The 18,027-nt window shown below is 49.3% G+C and overlaps 1 protein-coding gene across 1 annotated transcript; it reads right to left on the bottom strand.

Moving 5' to 3' along the window:
* Window positions 1-11,669: 11,669 nt before the first annotated feature.
* On the bottom strand, window positions 11,670-13,634 carry LOC119269360 (xylogen-like protein 11). Its single transcript, XM_037551167.1, has 3 exons — window positions 13,172-13,634; window positions 12,302-12,379; window positions 11,670-12,053 (listed from the first exon to the last, which is right to left on the bottom strand). The coding sequence occupies exons 1-3, from the start codon at window positions 13,539-13,541 to the stop codon at window positions 11,932-11,934; spliced, it is 570 nt and encodes a 189-aa protein (XP_037407064.1). The 5' UTR covers window positions 13,542-13,634; the 3' UTR covers window positions 11,670-11,931.
* Window positions 13,635-18,027: the final 4,393 nt, after the last annotated feature.

The raw sequence follows: 18,027 nt of genomic DNA, 5'->3' as shown, positions 1-18,027 counted from the left end.
CCGAAGACGAACTCATTTGAGAGGGGCTAAGGCCCGAACTGCAAAGATATATGCGGTGGTTATTTTCTCAGAAGAAAAAGATGGCATACCTGTACTATTAAAGTATTTCGGGTCACTTACGACTCGCTGGATGATTGATCCCCCCGCGGACTTAGTGCGGCAAAAGCACCCCCCGAGGTAGGACCCTCTGTGGGAGACTTCTTCTCCCGTTTGGAAGCTTCGGCTTCCGAATCCCTGGGCGCAGTCCTTTTCCTCCTCCAGTCGTCTTCCTTCATGGAGACGCTCGCTCCCTCGGTTAGAATGGGCAGCGTTGGGGGCCCGCGCCCGCCCGTATTATCCTCTCCGGTATCTTCCTTCAAGGGCTCCGGGCAGGGTGCGACCTGGAGCATCTTTTCCAGTACCGGATTTTCCAAACCCTCAGGGAGGGGGGCCGGACACCGAATCAACTTCGCCTTTGTTAGCCAGTCCTGGTCAAAAAGCAAACTCTCAGAGATAACTTCGTAACAAATGAGAGATAGTATGTTCGGCCGGAAGATTCCTTACCTGTTCGGCGGCGCGGTTACTGCTCAGGCCCACGTCCTTGGTGATTTCCGGACACTCTACCTGAGGTCCAAAGAATGACTTGTACATCTCCTCGTGCGTCAGGCCGAGGAAATTTTGAATGACACGCGGTCCTTCAGGATTGAACTCCCACAAGCGAAGGGGCCGGCGTTTGCAAGGCTGGACTTGACGAACCAACATAACTTGTATTACCGCAACCAAACTAAAATCTCCATTGGAGAGATCTCGAATGCGGCTTTGCAGAATAGGCACATCCTTGGCTAGACCCCAGCTCAGACCTCTGCTGACCCATGACATCAGTTGTGGTGGAGGGCTCGGGCGGAAAACAGGGGCGGCCGCCCACTTGGCACTTCTAGGAGCCGTGGTGTAGAACCACTCCTATTGCCACAATTCAGACACCTCTGGAATGGAACCTTTGGGCCAGGGGCTCCCGTCATCTTGTGTATTGAGGCACCTCCGCACGCTGCATGTTGCCCCTCCATCATCTTCGGCTTTACTTCAAAGGTCTTGAGCCACAGGCCAAAGTGAGGGGTAACCCGGAGGAAGGCCTCGCACACGACAATAAATGTCGTGATATGGAGAAAGGAGTCTGGAGCTAGATCATGGAAATCTAGCCCGTAATAATACATCAAACCCCTAACGAAAGGATCCAGAGCAAGGCCTAGACCTCGGAGGAAGTGGGAGACGAACACAACGTTCTCGTTGGGTTCGGGGGAGGGGACGGCCTGCCCTCGGGCGGGCAGCCGGTGCAAAACCTCGGCGGTCAGATATCTGGCCTCCCTCAACTTTTTGATGTCTTCTTCCGTGACGGAGGAAGGCATCCATCGGCCTTAAAGGCTAGATCTGGATATGATTGAGGGTTCGGAGCACCTGACCTGAACCTTGGGTGTTTGAACTTGAGGTGGGGGAAGGATTCAATTGAGCACGGGAGGGAAAAAGTAAAAACCTTGTCCCTTTATAAAGAGGGTGAATATCAAGTGTCCTCTCCGTGGCCGTTTGGACTTGCCTATAGTCTAGGGGTCCTAGAAGAGGTTGGGTTACCCACGCCCGTATTGATGAGAATCCCGGAATAAGGGGACACGATCTCTGCTTTAACAAGACGTGCCAGGGAAACCGCCTAGCATAACACGCTGAGATGGGACAGTAAAACGATTCGAATAAAGGCTTGGTCGTGGCGTGATGTCACACTATGGAATACGTCAGCAGATTAGATTTGTGTAAATATTATTCTCTCTATGGCAATATGTGGAAACTTATTTTGCAGAGAGGGACACTATCTTTGTGTTCAAAATCTTCTATGAAGTGCTTGGAGGAGGAACCCGCCTTGCAATGCAGAAGACAATTTGCGCGCCGGACTCGTCGTCATTGAAGCCTGGTTCAGGGGCTACTGAGGGAGTCCTGGATTAGGGGGTGTCCGGATGGCCGGACTATACCTTCAGCCGGACTCCTGGACTATGAAGATACAAGATTGAAGACTTCGTCCCGTGTCCGGAAGGGACTTTCCTTGGCGTGGAAGGCAAGCTTGGCGATACGGATACGTGTAGATCTCCTACCATTGTAACCGACTCTATGTAACCCTAACCCTATCCGGTGTCTATATAAACCGGAGGGTTTTAGTCCGTAGGACAACACATTCATACACAATCATACCATAGGCTAGCTTCTAGGGTTTAGCCTCTCTGATCTCGTGGTAGATCTACTCTTGTACTACCCATATCATCAATATTAATCAAGCAGGACGTAGGGTTTTACCTCCATCGAGAGGGCCCGAACCTGGGTAAAACTTCGTGTCCCTTGCCTCATGTTACTATCCGGCCTAGACGCAAAGTTCGGGACCCCCTACCCGAGATCCGCCGGTTTTGACACCGACAACGGCCCCTTTGATCCTATAGATTCATCACTTTCTACCACAAGCAGTTTCTGTTCACACAAGTTGGATCTATTTCATACTGCATCTCATAATATGCCTAGTATGTTCACTTATGCTTCACAAAGTAGTTAGATTCCTCACTTGTACTTATTCGTGGATTCGTACAAATCTGGAACCAACTCTCTATCTATGAGTGAATGTCTTCACAGTATGAGGTCAATGTCTTCTAAACTGATTTATCTTCAAACTCTTCTGAGAATGCATATGACCTCTTCCCCTTCCCTCGCACCTTAATGCTGTCACAGGTACATGTCCGTGGGAGAATCCCTTGATTCTCATAGTCTGCATTCATTTGCAGAATTCTTACAGCATCATATAAATTCTCCCGAAGCCAGTTCCTGTTTGACCAGCAAGCGGAAGCCTTTGAAACCTTTGAACGTGTTGAAGCCATTCAGTTTGAAGTTCATGGCACCAGAGAAACCTACAAGAAAGGGTGGCAGACAGCGTCGTGGCAACACCTCAAGAGATTTGCCTCCTGACCTCTATGAGCTGTACAAGATAGATCCAGAGGAGGACTACAATCAGCGAAAAACTCAAATCCAATGGATTCGAAGATATTGGGCAGAACAGTGGTTCAAGTACAAGTTCGTGACCCAGGAGTATGCTGAGAAGAATGCCATCAAACGACCATGGGGAGACATTCTATACAGAAATCTTCAACCCAAGTCCAGAGCTGAAGCCATTGAACAAGGCTTCTATCCTTGCATGGTCCATGGACCGCAGCCTGCGGATGCAGACCCATCTTCATTACTGTGGTGCCGCGATGATAATCTGTTCAAGCGCAACCTTCAGTTTGCCAGGAACTCGGCCAAAGAGAACAAGAAGTCACGAGGCTTAGACTTCAATCCGGGCCCCTCTGCTCCTCATGCTGATGGCACACGCGAAGCTAAACCCAATCTTGTTGGGCCCTTCTACAACCTGGAAGGTCTCATCACTCATATCATGGTTCAAGGGACAGCCATGGATGAGCCTGCAGATGACGTTGAATCTGATGAAGCGCCTGCACCGCCGAAGCCAAAGAAACTGAAGAAGCCTAAAGCTTCAAAGCCTGCTCCTGCACCAAAAGTCTTCCAGGCGAAGCCTCTGGCCACTGCACCTCCTGAACATAGTGTGCAGTCTGAAGATTTGTCACGCATCTCCAAGCCCTCGAGAGTGAAGATGCCCTTGCAACCCACCAGCCAAGAACTGACTACTGCTACTATTCTGCGCAATGACACCATTGATCTGTCCAGCGATGAAGATCTTGCAGATGACGCTCTTGAGCAACTGATTAAGAGCAAGGAAGAAGCAGAAATCTTCAATGATTTGCCTCTCTTTGACGTGGCAATAATTCACAACTTCATTGATGAGTGGTTTGAAACCCCAATCTTAGCTTTGATGATCTGCAACTTCCAATTAGCCTCAGCGTCGCTTTCACTGGCGCCATTGCTTCTGAGCTAGCTCTAGCTCAACGCATCGTTGAACTGAAGCAAAAAATCGACTATGAGAAAGCTCAGTTCAAGAAGCACATGGCCAAGCTCAGCATGCAAGATGTCAAGAACTTCAAGATTATGCTGCACGAGCTCAAGGAAGCCTTTCTCAAGAAACGCGAAGAAGCTAAAGGTTCTTGTGAGCGCATGAAGAGTCTGGCTGACAAGTGTGTGCAAGCCTACAATGAAGCTGAAAAGCGCAAGGCTCTTGGGCGTCCTGGCATCGATCCCAGGATGGCTGCAAAGAAGAAGAAGAAGCCAGCTGTGGCCGAACCCGAAGCAACAAGGCAGGAAGCACATCCCATTGTCTTCCCAGCCAGTATGACAGGCTCGAAGCCTAAGGTCCCCATAGTGGCTTCAGAATTAAAGAAGACAAGGGCTGCCGAGGCTAAAGCCAGAAAGAGGAAACATCCTAAAGCTTCTGATGTCGCTCCCTCCAAGAAGAAGCGCAAAACCAAGAAAGATCGGGCTGCTCCCACAGAGCCCCTTATTGTTGAGCCCATCTCGGTTGCTCGTCCTGCCTCTTCGCATCAAGAACGACGGATGGTAATTCATGAGCCTGCTTCCACAGAGGCTCCTGAAGCTGAAGACATTCCAGCAGTTGACCCCACCGCTGCTGAAGACATTGGTCACCATGACAATGTTGAAGATGATGAAGTCCTTCCTCAGATCGAGCACCAATTGGTATCATCGCCTGTGCTTACGCATAGCAAACTCATCAGCATTGGTCGTCCTCTGACGCCAACTTCTCAGGATGGATCGTGGGCTGATCACCCACAGAGGCAAGACACTCCAAGCTCTCCCCAACCACAAGCTACCCCATCAGTGCAAGATGCTGATGACTTTGAGGGCCAGCACACTCCATCTCCACAAGCGTCGCCCGCATTACGCAGGCTTCGCAAAGGACCAAGGCCCCAAGTCACTCCCACAATGCACGTGTCTGAATCCGAAGCCAAAATGGCTGAAGATGTTCCGGCTGCATCAGCCGATGAAGAAGAAGCCCCAAGAGTTTCAAGAGTTGTTACACCCCCATCTCACCAAGATGTTGTTCTCGAGGAGAACGTGACTGACCCTCCAGCTTCTGAAGTGGAGGTTAACAACCCTGAAGTAGCCACCAACATCACTGCTGACACCAATGACGTTGTCATGGTTGACGCCAATACGGTGCCGGAAGCCAATGAGGCGCCAGAAGCCAATGAGGCACCAGAAGTCAATGCTGCAACACCTGAAGTCAATGCTGCAGCACCTGAGGTCCAAGTACCTGAAGCACATGTGGCCCCTGAAGCCCATGAAGCCAATGTCAATGCCCCTGTTCCCCCTCCAAGACCTCACACAATGGAGCTGGCATTTGATCGTGGTCAGCCAGTTATGGTTCGTTGGCCCATTCTGACTCCTCCGCCTGCTGCTAGTCCACAATTTGAGTACCACGTCGAGCACAGGCCTCAAGTCCAAAAGCCCAAGCCAAGACTTCCACGATTCCCAGGCACTGCCACTTCACCTGGGGTCTTTAATGCAAATGGCTTCGTGGCACATAATACCTTCTTCAACAGCTCCAAGAACCCCTATACAAGACCGCGCATTTCCTCAGATAGGTTTTGGAGCTATCAGCAGCGCAGCTACTATCCCTGTGTCCTATACAATCCAGGGCACATATTTCCACATATGCGCCTCGACTCTGAAACTATAGCTGGACTGCCCTGCCTTGAAGAAGCATTGGATTGTTTCAGAGATGCTGGTCTATTGCAGTTCGTCACTGACAAGGAGCACTGGAACAAAGAATTACTGCTTCAATTCTATGCCACTCTTCATATTCGAGGCTACAATAGGGATCCGAAGACTTGGGTCCTTGAGTGGATGACAGGCAATGTCCATCATGAAGCTAAAGCTCTTGATATCATTGAGCTCACAGGCATGCACACTCCTGGTGAATACTATGAACCAGGTTGTCAACAACATCAAAATGCCTTGGAAAGCATCTTTCAGAAGCCAGAACCCAACATGAGTCAAATGCTGAGCATGATGAAGCCTCTGCCTCATGATGCTGAATACCCATCTGAGTTCTTTGTTGAAGACCTAGAGTACTTGCCTCGCACCATTTACCACATCATCATGAAGACTCTATGGCCTGTCAAAGGACACTCATCTGCAGCGAAGCTTGAAGGAGCAATGAAGACTTCGGTTTTCTATATCTTCAATGGCATCAGCTTCAATGCTCAAGACTTCTTCATCAGGCAGTTGGCTGCGTCTGGCTCTGACATCTTTGGGTTGAAATTCTATGCTCCATGGGTCATGCGTCTGATAAAGCGTCACTCAGCTTTCAACTAACAGTCGTCTGCGCGCAATCATCTTATATTCTTGCCAGAGGTTGATCTGTCAGTTGAAGCCATTTATCCAGAGCCTGCTAAGGATCCCATTTATCTTCACAATGCTGATCACCAAAGCTTCACCCAGCCCATTGAAGGAATTCCAGCAGTGTCTCATGTTTATCCCCTTGTTGGAAACACACGTGCCCCTCGTGCTCAAACTGATGCCACGGGTAGCACCATAGTGCAAAGGCCTCGACGACGATCTCGTGTCCTAAATGACCGAGAGCTTCTAGTCGCGCTGCATCAGAAACAGGACAAACATCACGACTGGCTTAAGCGTCAGATGCAAAGCCTCTTGGTGGATGTCAACCGCATTCGCAATCTTGCCACCAAGAATGCCTTTGTCACTCATGAAACCTGTCGGAGGTCGTGGAGTTTGACCCTACTCAGTGCTGAAGCTGATCTGCATGACGATGGCTTCACCGAACGCTTCAAGTTTGACTCAACTCCTCCCAGAAATGCTCGCTTGCGTCGGACTCCCTCACTTGAAGACTCTGAATACTCGTCCTCAGCTGCGACCGTAAATTCCAGAGTCATCGATGACCAAGATGATGTAACTTCACCTCCTCCAACTTCAGCGCGTGTCGATACTGCACCACCGGATCTCAACGACGACACTGCTGCCTCGCCTGCACCTCATGGGAACGAGTAGGCGCTCTATGTCTTCAAACCTTTTTGGTCCTCACTGACAAAAGGGGGAGAAGAATATGAGTTGATAGTCTTCAAGCGGGTCCATATGGGTGGTTAATTTACTTTTTGCTACTTTTGCCAAGTGCTTACAACTCTCGTTTTCGATACATTTGTTTCTTTGAGTTGTAACACTTAAACTCGATGGTCGTCTACTACTTATTTGCTATTCTGTGATGTGATGATAAATTCCGCATGTGCGACAATAAATTCGGCACTTAGATCATTCTGCAGACGTCCATTTTTCATTATGCATGTCATTATCTTCGTTACATCATATCTTGCATAATGACTTGTCATCATAAGTTGAAGAGGATCTCCACAAGTACAACCTGCCATGTGCATTTGCATACCAAAAGCAAATTACTTATATGCACATCTTCAGGGGAAGCCTTTGCCACTTATGAAGACAATACCCTATCCTTTACAATTTCACATATTTTATTCCCCGTTGAAAACTTCAACTAGTTTGTCATCAATCACCAAAAAGGGGGAGATTGTAAGTGCATCTAGTGCCACCCCTAGTTGGTTTTGGAGTATTGACGACAAACCTAGTTGAGGGACTAATGTGTTTGTGAGAATTGCAGGATAACATAGGTAGAAGTCCCTCATTGATTTGGTTTTCCTACCAGAGATGACCCCTAAAAATGTATGAAGACATTGAAGTCAAAGGTGGTATGTGAAGACATTCGCATTGAAGACTATGACAAGAGAAGACATCGCGTGAAGACTATGGAGCGCGAAGACTTAGCAGTTTCGTCGTTCTGTGTTTTTCTTTGTTGAGTCATAGGAACCACCGCACTGTTAAGTGGGGTCCAAGTGAACCAGTCAGAATGACTGAAGTGATGCTTAACCAAATCCTATGTCTTCGAGTGAAGACTATGAGAGCAAATCTTGTCCAGAGTTGGATAAGTCAGCTTTGCTTGTAGCCCAAGTAAAGTTGTCATGTGTGTTTGAAATCTGACCGTTGGAACACGTGTTAGTTCCTTAGTAACCAAGGGTCATTTCGGACAAATTAGGTCGGGTTGCCTAGTGACTATAAATAGCCCACCCCCTACAACCATAAACGGTTGGCTGCTCAAAGTTAGTGCACGGCTTTTGTCGTTTGAGAGCAACCCACCTCGAAGCCTTTGAGAGAGAATTCCTTGCGAGGATAAAGCCCTAAACACCCAGAGCCAAAGAGTGTTAGGCATCACTTAAGTCTTCCTGTCTGTGTGATCTGAAGACTTATTACACTTGAGGACTGTGAATCCTCTAGCCGGTTAGGCGTCGCGTTCTGAGCATCCAAGAGTCATTGTGGATCGCCGGTGAATGAAGTCTGTGAAGGTTTGGAAGTCTACCTTGAATACTTACCAGAGTGATTGGGCGAGGATCGGGTGTCCTTAGCTCAAGGGGAATAAGGTGAAGACGAGGTCTTCTGAGTTGAATCTCAGCCTCCCTAACCAGACGTATAGTTGTCACAGCAACTAGAACTGGTCCAACAAATCATTGTCTTCAATGAGTCACCGGTTTCATCCTTCCCTTCCCTTTACTTACTGTTGGTCCTTGTGAAGTCATTGTATGATTGCTTTATCTTTTGTTTTCACTGAGTGACTGCTTGTTCTGATTGGCTTCATAATATCTTCCTACCTGATCTTTACTGCCTAGCTGCTATTAGTCATTGTGCTTTCACTCCATTGAATACTTGACTATGGTTTGCCTAGTGTAGTCTATCTTTCGCTGCATGGTAATAGGTTTATTACTATCGTTTATCTTCGAAACTTCCATGTTTTGAAGACTTTCATAAAAATCGCCTATTCACCCCCCCTCCAGTCGATCACTAGCACTTTCAATATTGTCGTAGTGCTTAGGCGAAGCCCTGCGCCGGTAACTTCATCATCACCGTCGCCACGCCGTCGTGCTGATGGAACTCTCCCTCGGCCTTAACTGGATCAAGAGTTCGAGGGACGTCATCGAGCTGAATGTGTGCTGATCGCGGAGGTGCCGTACGTTCGATACTTGGATCAGTTGGACCACGAAGACGTTCGACTACATCAACCGCGTTACCAAATGCTTCCGCTTTCGGTCTACGAGGGTATGTAGACATAGTCTCCCCGCTCGTTGCTATGTATCTCCTAGATAGATCTTGCGTGATCGTAGGTAAAAATTTTGAAATACTGCGTTCCCCAACAGGACGTAACCGCCGCCATGTGTTTATAAACCAAATCTTATAAACGTGTGGTGGTTGTTACATTCGACCCATGTTTCGAGGCGTGACACGCCACCGGTATTGGATCGGCTCCTTACTGTCGGCGGAGCAGGCATCGAGGGCCTACGACATGCAAGCTATCCGCCTCCACGGCAGTCGGGCGAAGATAAACCCCCCTTCAGTAGCGGCGATTTGTCGCCATCGACCCGCCAAGTAGTCTCCTATCATGAGGTGCAGGAGAATCAGAGGGCTTTGAGCCAATTGACGCGGCACGCCAACAAGGCATGCATGGCCGAGCTCTGACGGAATCATCTGGAGCTCGTCGTCGAGCGGGTCCTCGAGTTGTACAAGAATGCGCCTGCTTATGTTTGATTCCAGGAAGAATATTAGGTATTTTTGTTTTTCATTTCATTTGAATCACCTATTTTAAATCCATGTTATGCAACATAGTTTGAATCGCATTGTGTTATTTATGTTTAAACTTGTGTTATGCAATGTAGTTTGAATCAAGTTGTGCTATCTATGTTTGATTTGTGTGAAAATGGTTTTAGGGAGTTAAAATTAAGAGTTCAATTAGGATTCACGTTTTTTAACTCCTCAAATTTAAGTAGTTAAAGTTTGAGGAGGCATATGAAGGGCTAACTTACATGGCTTAGAGCATCTCTAGACAAAGCATTATAATTTAGCCCCTCAAACGGCCCATTATATGGCTTAACTTCTTATATTTGCTCTGCTAAAAAAATGGGTTCCTAGCCGAACACATTTAAATACGGAGTACATTAAAAATGAGTATTTTCCTACCCTCTCAGGTCATTAGCATTTGTATCCATTTGATCTTAGTTTGATCTACTTTTCTGGCCATATGATTGTCTCTTAACCGCACGTCGATCGGACGTCCATGTTCGTTCCCAGCCGAACGAATGCTAGCCTTATCGGGCCGCTGCTCTCGTGTTTTTTGTTGGCATCTCTGATTGAATTGGGCCTACGGAGCCTGTACCAAGCTCCTGCGTGATAGAAAACTGGAAAACCTAGAACACTGAACGCTCGCGAGTCATGGCGGCGCCTCGACCGATGCGGGGGCTTGGACTGCCATGGCGACCGCGTTGTGTTTCCAGTGACGCGACGAGACGGACAACGCCTCCTCTGTCCGTTAGGTTGCACGGAGGCGATGGACAATGCGACCTCGGTTCGTTCGGTTGTACGGCGCACGTCGGATGTTAAGTTCAATCGCTAAGAGTGATTGATTGAGAGGTTAATTGGGCATTAATACCAGTCGATGCTACGGGCAGGTGGAGCAACAGGAAATACTTGTACAAGTATTATACAGTACAAGCATTGTGGAAGTAAGATGATCTTTTGAGTTATCGGTACTGTAATGACTCTGGAATCTCATTGTACAACCAAATTTATGTGCACTTGGAGGAAGATTAATATGGCATGATGCTTATATTCCCACTTATACAAAACTCTACTCAAATGTATTTGATTCATTAGTTTTACCTTCATGCAAAACTATGTTTTTGTCACAAACCTCGCAACGGGCATATCCAGGAAATTGTATGTCTGTGGGTTCTATTTCATTAGTCAGTCCACTCATGAAGATTATTCCACCATTTGGCAACACTGTTGTCTGATGCAAAGAAACCACGTGTGGTATGAAGCTATTTGATGATACTACATATTGTTAATTACTCTCCGTAGTAGTTGCATAAATTTCTATTATTCTGTCCGATAAATGAATGGACATGGTGACACACGCGATCAACCAGCCCAATGAAAATTGTAAAACTTCCATTTTGTTTAGGAACTGCGTGTTTTACATTTCTAACACGGTCACACAATATTTAAAATGAACGGACACGACAACACATGTCATTAATGATTTAGTAAACGTAACTCTCTATAGCTTACATTTGGCTCATGCATTTCGTTGACACCTGCAATGCAGCACACCGGCGGCGGTATGTTGCGGCCAGGCGATTACAGTACTAGTACTACGGTGTGCTTAGACAAATAAATAGCTAGCAGGGATAGGCTAGATTCGGTTTAATAAACCCTTAAAATCGATTTTCTTTTTTTTACTTCTTTAACCGGTTTTAGGGATCGGTAGAGAAGCTCTAAATGTGTGTGTCCCAAATTAGCTGTCCGATCCAAATTATATTTCATGCCCCTCCCTCCATCTAGTTTTTGAGTATTTAGTGAAGTGGTTGGTAATAGTAGATGGCAGGGCAACCGTTGAGGAATTGAATGGGGACGAATCTTAGCATTGATGAATCAAACAGCGCTGATAGTAGATCCATCGGTGCCGGTGTCATGATGGCTTTGCCCACCGTCCACCGACGGCGATCCCAATGCTTCTTCCCCCACACCGCACAACACCATTCCCCCAAGTCCCCTCCCGTATCATCAATGCTCAAATCAGCCAGCACTTCACGTGATCCCATTCAGGACCCAGGTAGACCACGGCGTAGTACGAAAATTGGCGATGATATATATAAAGAATCAAATGTGGTAGCAGCAATGCAAAGCTACGTAATACACAGACTGTCAACCGTCTCTAGCAGATTACACACAGGTAAAGTAATTGCGACAAGGAATGGATCAACCAGAAAAATAATCTCTCGTGTACACCAGTAGAGAATGTGAGGCAAGAATGGAGAAGAATGTGATCTCGTCGGGCCAAGCGTGTGAGACCGGCACAACGCCACACGTCCGCGAACTCTTGCTGCCCTAGAACATGGCGGCGGCCGTGATCGCCAGCGGCAGCGCGGCGAGGGCGACTAGGCCGCGGCCGGTGAGGCGGCCCGGGGCGTGGGACTTGGACTTGGACGGCGTTGCGGATGGCGGGTTCTCTGCAGGAGGCACAAGATTATAAACAGAACGCATGGTAAGAGCAATTCTTTGAGGTAAAAAGAAGCACTAGTAATATTAATACTCCCTCCGTTCGAAATTATTTGTCTCGGTTATGGATGTATCTAGAACTAAAATACATCTAGATACATCCATTTTTGCGACAAATAATTTCAAACGGAGGGAGTAGTTGCTAAAGTAAAAAGGACTGAAGAACCAAGGCGAAGCAGAGTAGTAATGGCTGACTTACCAGGCATCTGTGGCCCTGTAGCGGATGGAGAGACTCCTGTTAATGGCGCCGAAGAAGGCCCCACGGGGACTCCAAAAGCTGCATTTTCATGTCTCTGTTAATAAGTAAGACTGATACTGTAGTACATCCAGAATTCAATGTGTTCTTTTCTGCGAGGATAATTCGATGAAATTCGATTGCTAAATCATACTAGCTCCTTTCCGGTTTATATGGCTTAATTCACAAATCTCACCAATCAAGGTAGATGGTTAGTGATGAAATAATTTTTATAGTTTGCAAAACCACTCAATTAATGTCCTTGTTTTTTTAAAAAATGTGTTTACCAATGCATTAATTGTAACGCATGCATGCATAAAGTACATGCATTGATCAATTTTCCCTTAATACTTGCATGCAATGATTTATTGCATCTTGCAATCTGAACATATGATGGAGAACAACCAAATTGAGATTTATAAAATGAGAAAACTAAAATTTTGAGATAAGCCCTATAAACCAGAAAAGAGTGAGTAGTGCCATTAGGTTGGACAAATAATACGCTGACAAGGTTATTACTAGACCCTAGTACTCTTTCACTAGGCTACTCCTGGTTGAGTACAGAACTACAGATTGGCATGGGTAAATAATTGACGATTTTCCATATTCTATTATCACCCGCTTGAAGATGAAATCTCTTTTCTGCGTAGACAGATCAGTGAGCCTTGTAAATACTTTTGCTCTTCGTCGATGTACAGTATAAGCACGAAATGTGTGGTACTACCTCTGTAGTTGGGAGCAGTTCTTCGAAATACAAGTATTTTGGTACAGAGGAAGTAGTACGAGACAGTATGGAGGAAGGCGCCGGCAGAAAAGAAGCGAAGGATACATTACCTGCGCAGGCGCTGAGGGGCGGCGCGGTGAGGCGGCAGACGCCGGGCAGCGCCATGGCGCGCTTGTAGTCGACGCTGATGCCGTAGGAGTCGGCGCCGCCGGCGAGCAGCTGGCAGAGGCAGACGGGGTTGGACTGCAGCAGGCCGTCCAGCTCCGGGCAGCAGGCCGTGTCCGGGTGCCGCGTCTTGCTCCCGCTCTCCACGTACGGCAGGCAGTCGGACATGTTGAGCACCGCGGTCATGCACTCCGAGCTGAACCCGGCCGCCGGCGCCGGCGCGCCGGCCGGCCCCTGCGCCGCCGCCATCCCCGCCGCCAGCGCCACCGCCACCACCGCGAGCAGCAGCCCGGAGCACCGCCGCAGAGTCGCCATGATTAAGTGTTTGCTCGCTTGGGGGGAAGGTGGTGGTGGTGTGTGACTATGGACTGGAGGCAGCGTCGAGTACGTATGACCGATGTGTGCGCGCGAGTATATATAGCGGGAAATAGGGCCGCCGCCCGTCGTGGGTGCTGCGGCGGTGCGCCGAAATGGACCGGTCGGTCGAGCTGCGTGCATGCCCGTTCCGGTGATTTGCTACCACGGGCAGTGCTATTTTTATTGTGGAATTTGTCATATAAGGTTGCTAAAGTCTCAGTCGATGCTGTATTCGTCGGATCTTATCTGAAGATTCGTGCTTTTTTTTAACTTTTTGTTTTTCTTTTTTATATGTCATGTCACTTTACTAAGACTTGGTTAAGTTTCAGTTGACTAAGACCTAGGCACATTTTTTGCCATATTGATTGATTATTAGATGGGCTAACTAATGCAAAACCACACACACGCAGCCAGGCTGTTAATTTGAAGTGAATTCAAACGTACATGTCTGATGTCTGTGCACTGTGCAGATATGGGACGATAGATTAGACGCGTCGTACCGCGGCGTGCCGTGCCGTCCGAGACTGAAAACACATTACATAGTGATCTCATACAGTCATACTGTTACGGGATGAACACACAGTACTGATGGCCGACGATGACCCGTCGAAGCGCCCAATTCCGTGCCGGATCTGCCGGTGTGCACGGAGGTGCGGTCATGGACAGAGCCAGCCGCTGTTGCCGTTACGGGCGAGATACCGTTTGCTCGGCTAGGTTTAAGGCCGGTCAAATCCAACAGTTGTACTACGCACCAAAACCATCGGGGCGGTGCTCGGGTCCGTCCAGTACGTCGCCCATCCTGACCCGGCCCGATCTCCGGCGCAGTACCACCACCACCACCGCTACAGGCTCGCCGTTGCTGGCTGGGACAGGCTGCTGCTCGCCACGAATGAATGCCGATATGAATGCGGCAGGCAGCCGCACCGTAACTGTAGCACGTGCGGTACCATCGCGCGCCACCCATCGCTGCGGCGGGCGAAGCAGCTTGGAAAATCGAAACCTGGAACCGGCGATGGACGCGACCCACGATCCATGACCATGTGTGTGTGCGTGAATCTACCTTGAATGCCATGCCGCGGCATGAATGCGGCCGGCTGCGCCACGCAACAGGCTGGGAGGGAGAAGGACAGGGCGGGGCCGCGATTCGGGGCCGCCCGGCCATTAGTGTGCTCCAAAAATCAGTTGGGGGCTCGGAGGAGGTCGGATGGGTCTGCCTCCTCTGGCCGCATTGATGGGGCGTCGCCGTCCATGGGCTGGGGGGACGGGCGGATGGATGGATGAGCATGTGGACGTCGCTGTATAACGATAAAAACGAAGGTTTCGGACTCAGGTGGCCGCGACGACACGGCGGCGGCGGCGGCGACGGGTGTTCATATGTAGCATCACGGCATTCAGGAGCTACCGCTAGCAGGAAAAGGCCGGGTGCTTTCTGTTCAGGAACGAGGCAATGTTGTGGTCGGGTTGCACTGAAGATGGCTATGCACTGCCACTGCACGCTGGTGACCTCTGCTCATGGGCGGAGCCAGCGCCCGGCTAGCCTGGGCACTTGCCCGGGCTCACAAGATACGCGACATACTACGATGGCACTGTCATAATGAGGCAAATTACTCCTCGTATGGTGGTTTACCCGGACAGTAGGTAGCTGGGCCAATGGGCTTCCGTTTCGATCCTCTCTGGTCAAATACTATTAATTAATTATTAAGCAAAAAAAACGTACGTACAAGCTAATGGGCTACGTACGTACGTGAGATAAGCTTACTCGTTTGATCTTATTTTTTTACTAGAGATGAGAAGGAAACGATCGGTCCATCACTCCACGCCTCCACCTCCCCGCTCCGTTCGGTTAATTTCTGTTCGCTTGAGACGGCCGCATCCTCGGTTCATCGGAGACGGAGACAGACCGGCGCCGGCAGCGGGCGGAGCTGGAGCTAATCCATCCGAGACTCTGAGGAATGCTTTGCATCATGGCCTACTTGTCCCCTTCATCTGAATTAGGTGAGATTCATAGACTTATTAGGGCTTAAATTTTGAGGTCACGGCAAGGAAAATTGGTCATCAGGGATGACTACCAATTTATGAGTTTAGTTCTTGTTTAGGGATTTGTTCTACATATAAATATTAAATCCAAATTTTAAATCATTAAATTTGAGAGATGAGGAGGTTTTGGCAGAAAGTGTGCATGGTGTGCAACCACAAATAGAAGTAGAGCCACAACCACCATCTTGTATTGCCTCGTTTTTCTTGAATATATTCGCAAATCACAACACTTGATTTATGTGAATATTAAAATCCATTTTTTTTGGTCATCTTGTCTCTGCTAGGATGTTTGGATGATAATTTGGACAGCTATATTTTTGTGAGTAATATGATGAGTTTGGTTCTATGTGGCCCCGGTTCTATCACTTCAGGTATCAAGTATCAAGTATATTTTGGTTTATGAAACTAAATTTTGGTATATTATATATTATTTCACTGTCAAATTACATTTGTGTGATTAATATGGTTATATTTTCACTACATTATTAATGTGGATTTGTGATTTGAAAGTTTGATACTATTTCATATATTATGTATCTGAACACTCGTTTCTGGTTTTTTATTAGACACTTAGAGCAACTTCAATGGGGCGACCCATTTCGTCCGCGGCCGTTCGTTTGGGTCGGCACGGACAAAAAAGCCGGCTCAACGCGCCGACCCAAACGGACGCGCGTCCGCTTTCATCCGCCTGCCGACCCATTCCCGGTCCATTTTTTAGCCTGATTTGTGTCGGCACGGACACAAGACGGACGCACGCGCACTCGCCCTCTTTCCTCACCGGGCCCGCTGGTCGGTGACACATTGGATTCACACCCTCGCCCGCCTGCTACGTCGCTGACGCCGCCAGCCATATTTTCAGATTAAAATGGATACATAGATAGTTCTAATGTATACAGATAAAAGAAAAAGACAACTACTCGTCGCTTTCTGACTCCGACTCGGTAATGTCCTCCTCCGACGTCTGAATGTAGGCGTCAGCAAGCTGCTCGTCTTCAAAGTCCCAACCCGACGTTTGTTGTAGCTTCAGTTTTAATTGAGCTGCCTGCTTCCGCGAACGCTTGTCCTCCCGATAGGCGGCTCGCTCCCTCCTCCTCGCGTCCCTCTCCAACCTCAATTACTTGTAGAACTGGCGCTCGTCGACGATGTCCTGCCGGAAGCCTCCTCGCCACACCACCAAGGCTTCCACGTCCTTCTCTGCGATGGCGAGGCGACGCTGCCGCCTCTGGTGGACACGACGATCCTCGTTGGTGAAAAGCCGTGGGAGAGGCGTCAGATCCTGCGCCCGCTGGCTCGACACGTTGGGAAAATTCATATCCCGACGAGGCCTTAGGAGGCGCCACACTGCCGCGTCGTGCGTGCGGGCCGCCTCCTCTGCGGTGTCGAAGCTGCCGAGCATGAGACGTTTCTCGCGAAACCGGGTCTCGGAGGAGAAGGCGCCGGAGCGGCGCTCGCGAACTCCGCGAAAATCCGAAGCGCCCAGGCGGCGGATCGACATGGTGGCGCAGAGGCGGCGAGAGTAGGCGGCGGACAGAGTGTAGAGGGAGCGCCTTCTTTATACCAAGCGCCGGCTGCGGCGCGCGCGCGAACCTTTCCCGCGCGGTGGAGCGCCAAAACCAGCGACCGCTTTCCCTGCGCGCGCAAACCTTTCCTGCGCGCTGGAGCGTCAAAACCAGGGCGACGTCATGATCTTAAACGCGTGCGGTCATGAAATGGGTCGGCCCGTTGGGCGCACTTCCGACCCAAAACTAAAAGAGGGCGGACGGCGGGCAAGCGGCCGACTCAAACGAACAAAAAGCGGTCGACTCATTGGAGTTGCTCTTAGGCTTAAACTCGCCCAGGCTTCACAAAAATTCTGGCTCCGCCACTGCCTCTGCTTCACTCTTGGTAAGGTTGGTGGGTGGTGAACTCGTGACCTCCAGTACGCTACAGCCGCAGGCGGGTTCCGTGGCACAGCTCCGGTGTGTCCAGGTATTATTTTACGGTGCATGCATGTGGCCTGGTCTGGCCCGCGTAGGAAGAATTTGACCCGATTGGTTGCCTGCGTTTACTGTGCGGCCCGCATCGCACGGAACTTAAAGCACGTCCAGGCCAGGCCCAGGAAAAACGTCTGAATCGGCAGTTGCTCGCGAGCTTGACTCGGGCGAGGCAGAGGAGGGCGGCGCATTTCTCTCCTCGTGCGACCCGGGAGATGGCGCGAGCTCGCCCGCGTCGCCAAAAAACCAGCGGGAGGATTTCGGCTCACCTCCCGCCGAGTTGACCCCCATTTAGCCCCCTCCCTCACCACCCAACTCCCGCCACCATTCTTCCTCCGTTCGAGCTTTCCCGCCGACGCGCATCGGCACCGACGAGCAGGTAAGCAGCGCATCTTCATCGGTCAGCGGTCCACGGCGTCGGCGCTCCTTCACCG

Source organism: Triticum dicoccoides, chromosome 3A (assembly GCF_002162155.2).
Source record: "Triticum dicoccoides isolate Atlit2015 ecotype Zavitan chromosome 3A, WEW_v2.0, whole genome shotgun sequence".
Taxonomy (NCBI): Eukaryota; Viridiplantae; Streptophyta; class Magnoliopsida; order Poales; family Poaceae; genus Triticum; species Triticum dicoccoides.
This window is presented reverse-complemented; position numbering and strand designations above follow the sequence as displayed.

Coding starts and splice junctions, on each gene's coding strand:
- LOC119269360 (XM_037551167.1), bottom strand. CDS start 13,541: ATGGCGACTCTGCGGCGGTGCTCCGGGCTGCTGCTCGCGGTGGTGGCG. Junction 12,380..13,171: donor GCCCCTCAGCGCCTGCGCAG/GTAATGTATCCT, acceptor ATGAAAATGCAG/CTTTTGGAGTCCCCGTGGGG. Junction 12,054..12,301: donor TACAGGGCCACAGATGCCTG/GTAAGTCAGCCA, acceptor TGCCTCCTGCAG/AGAACCCGCCATCCGCAACG.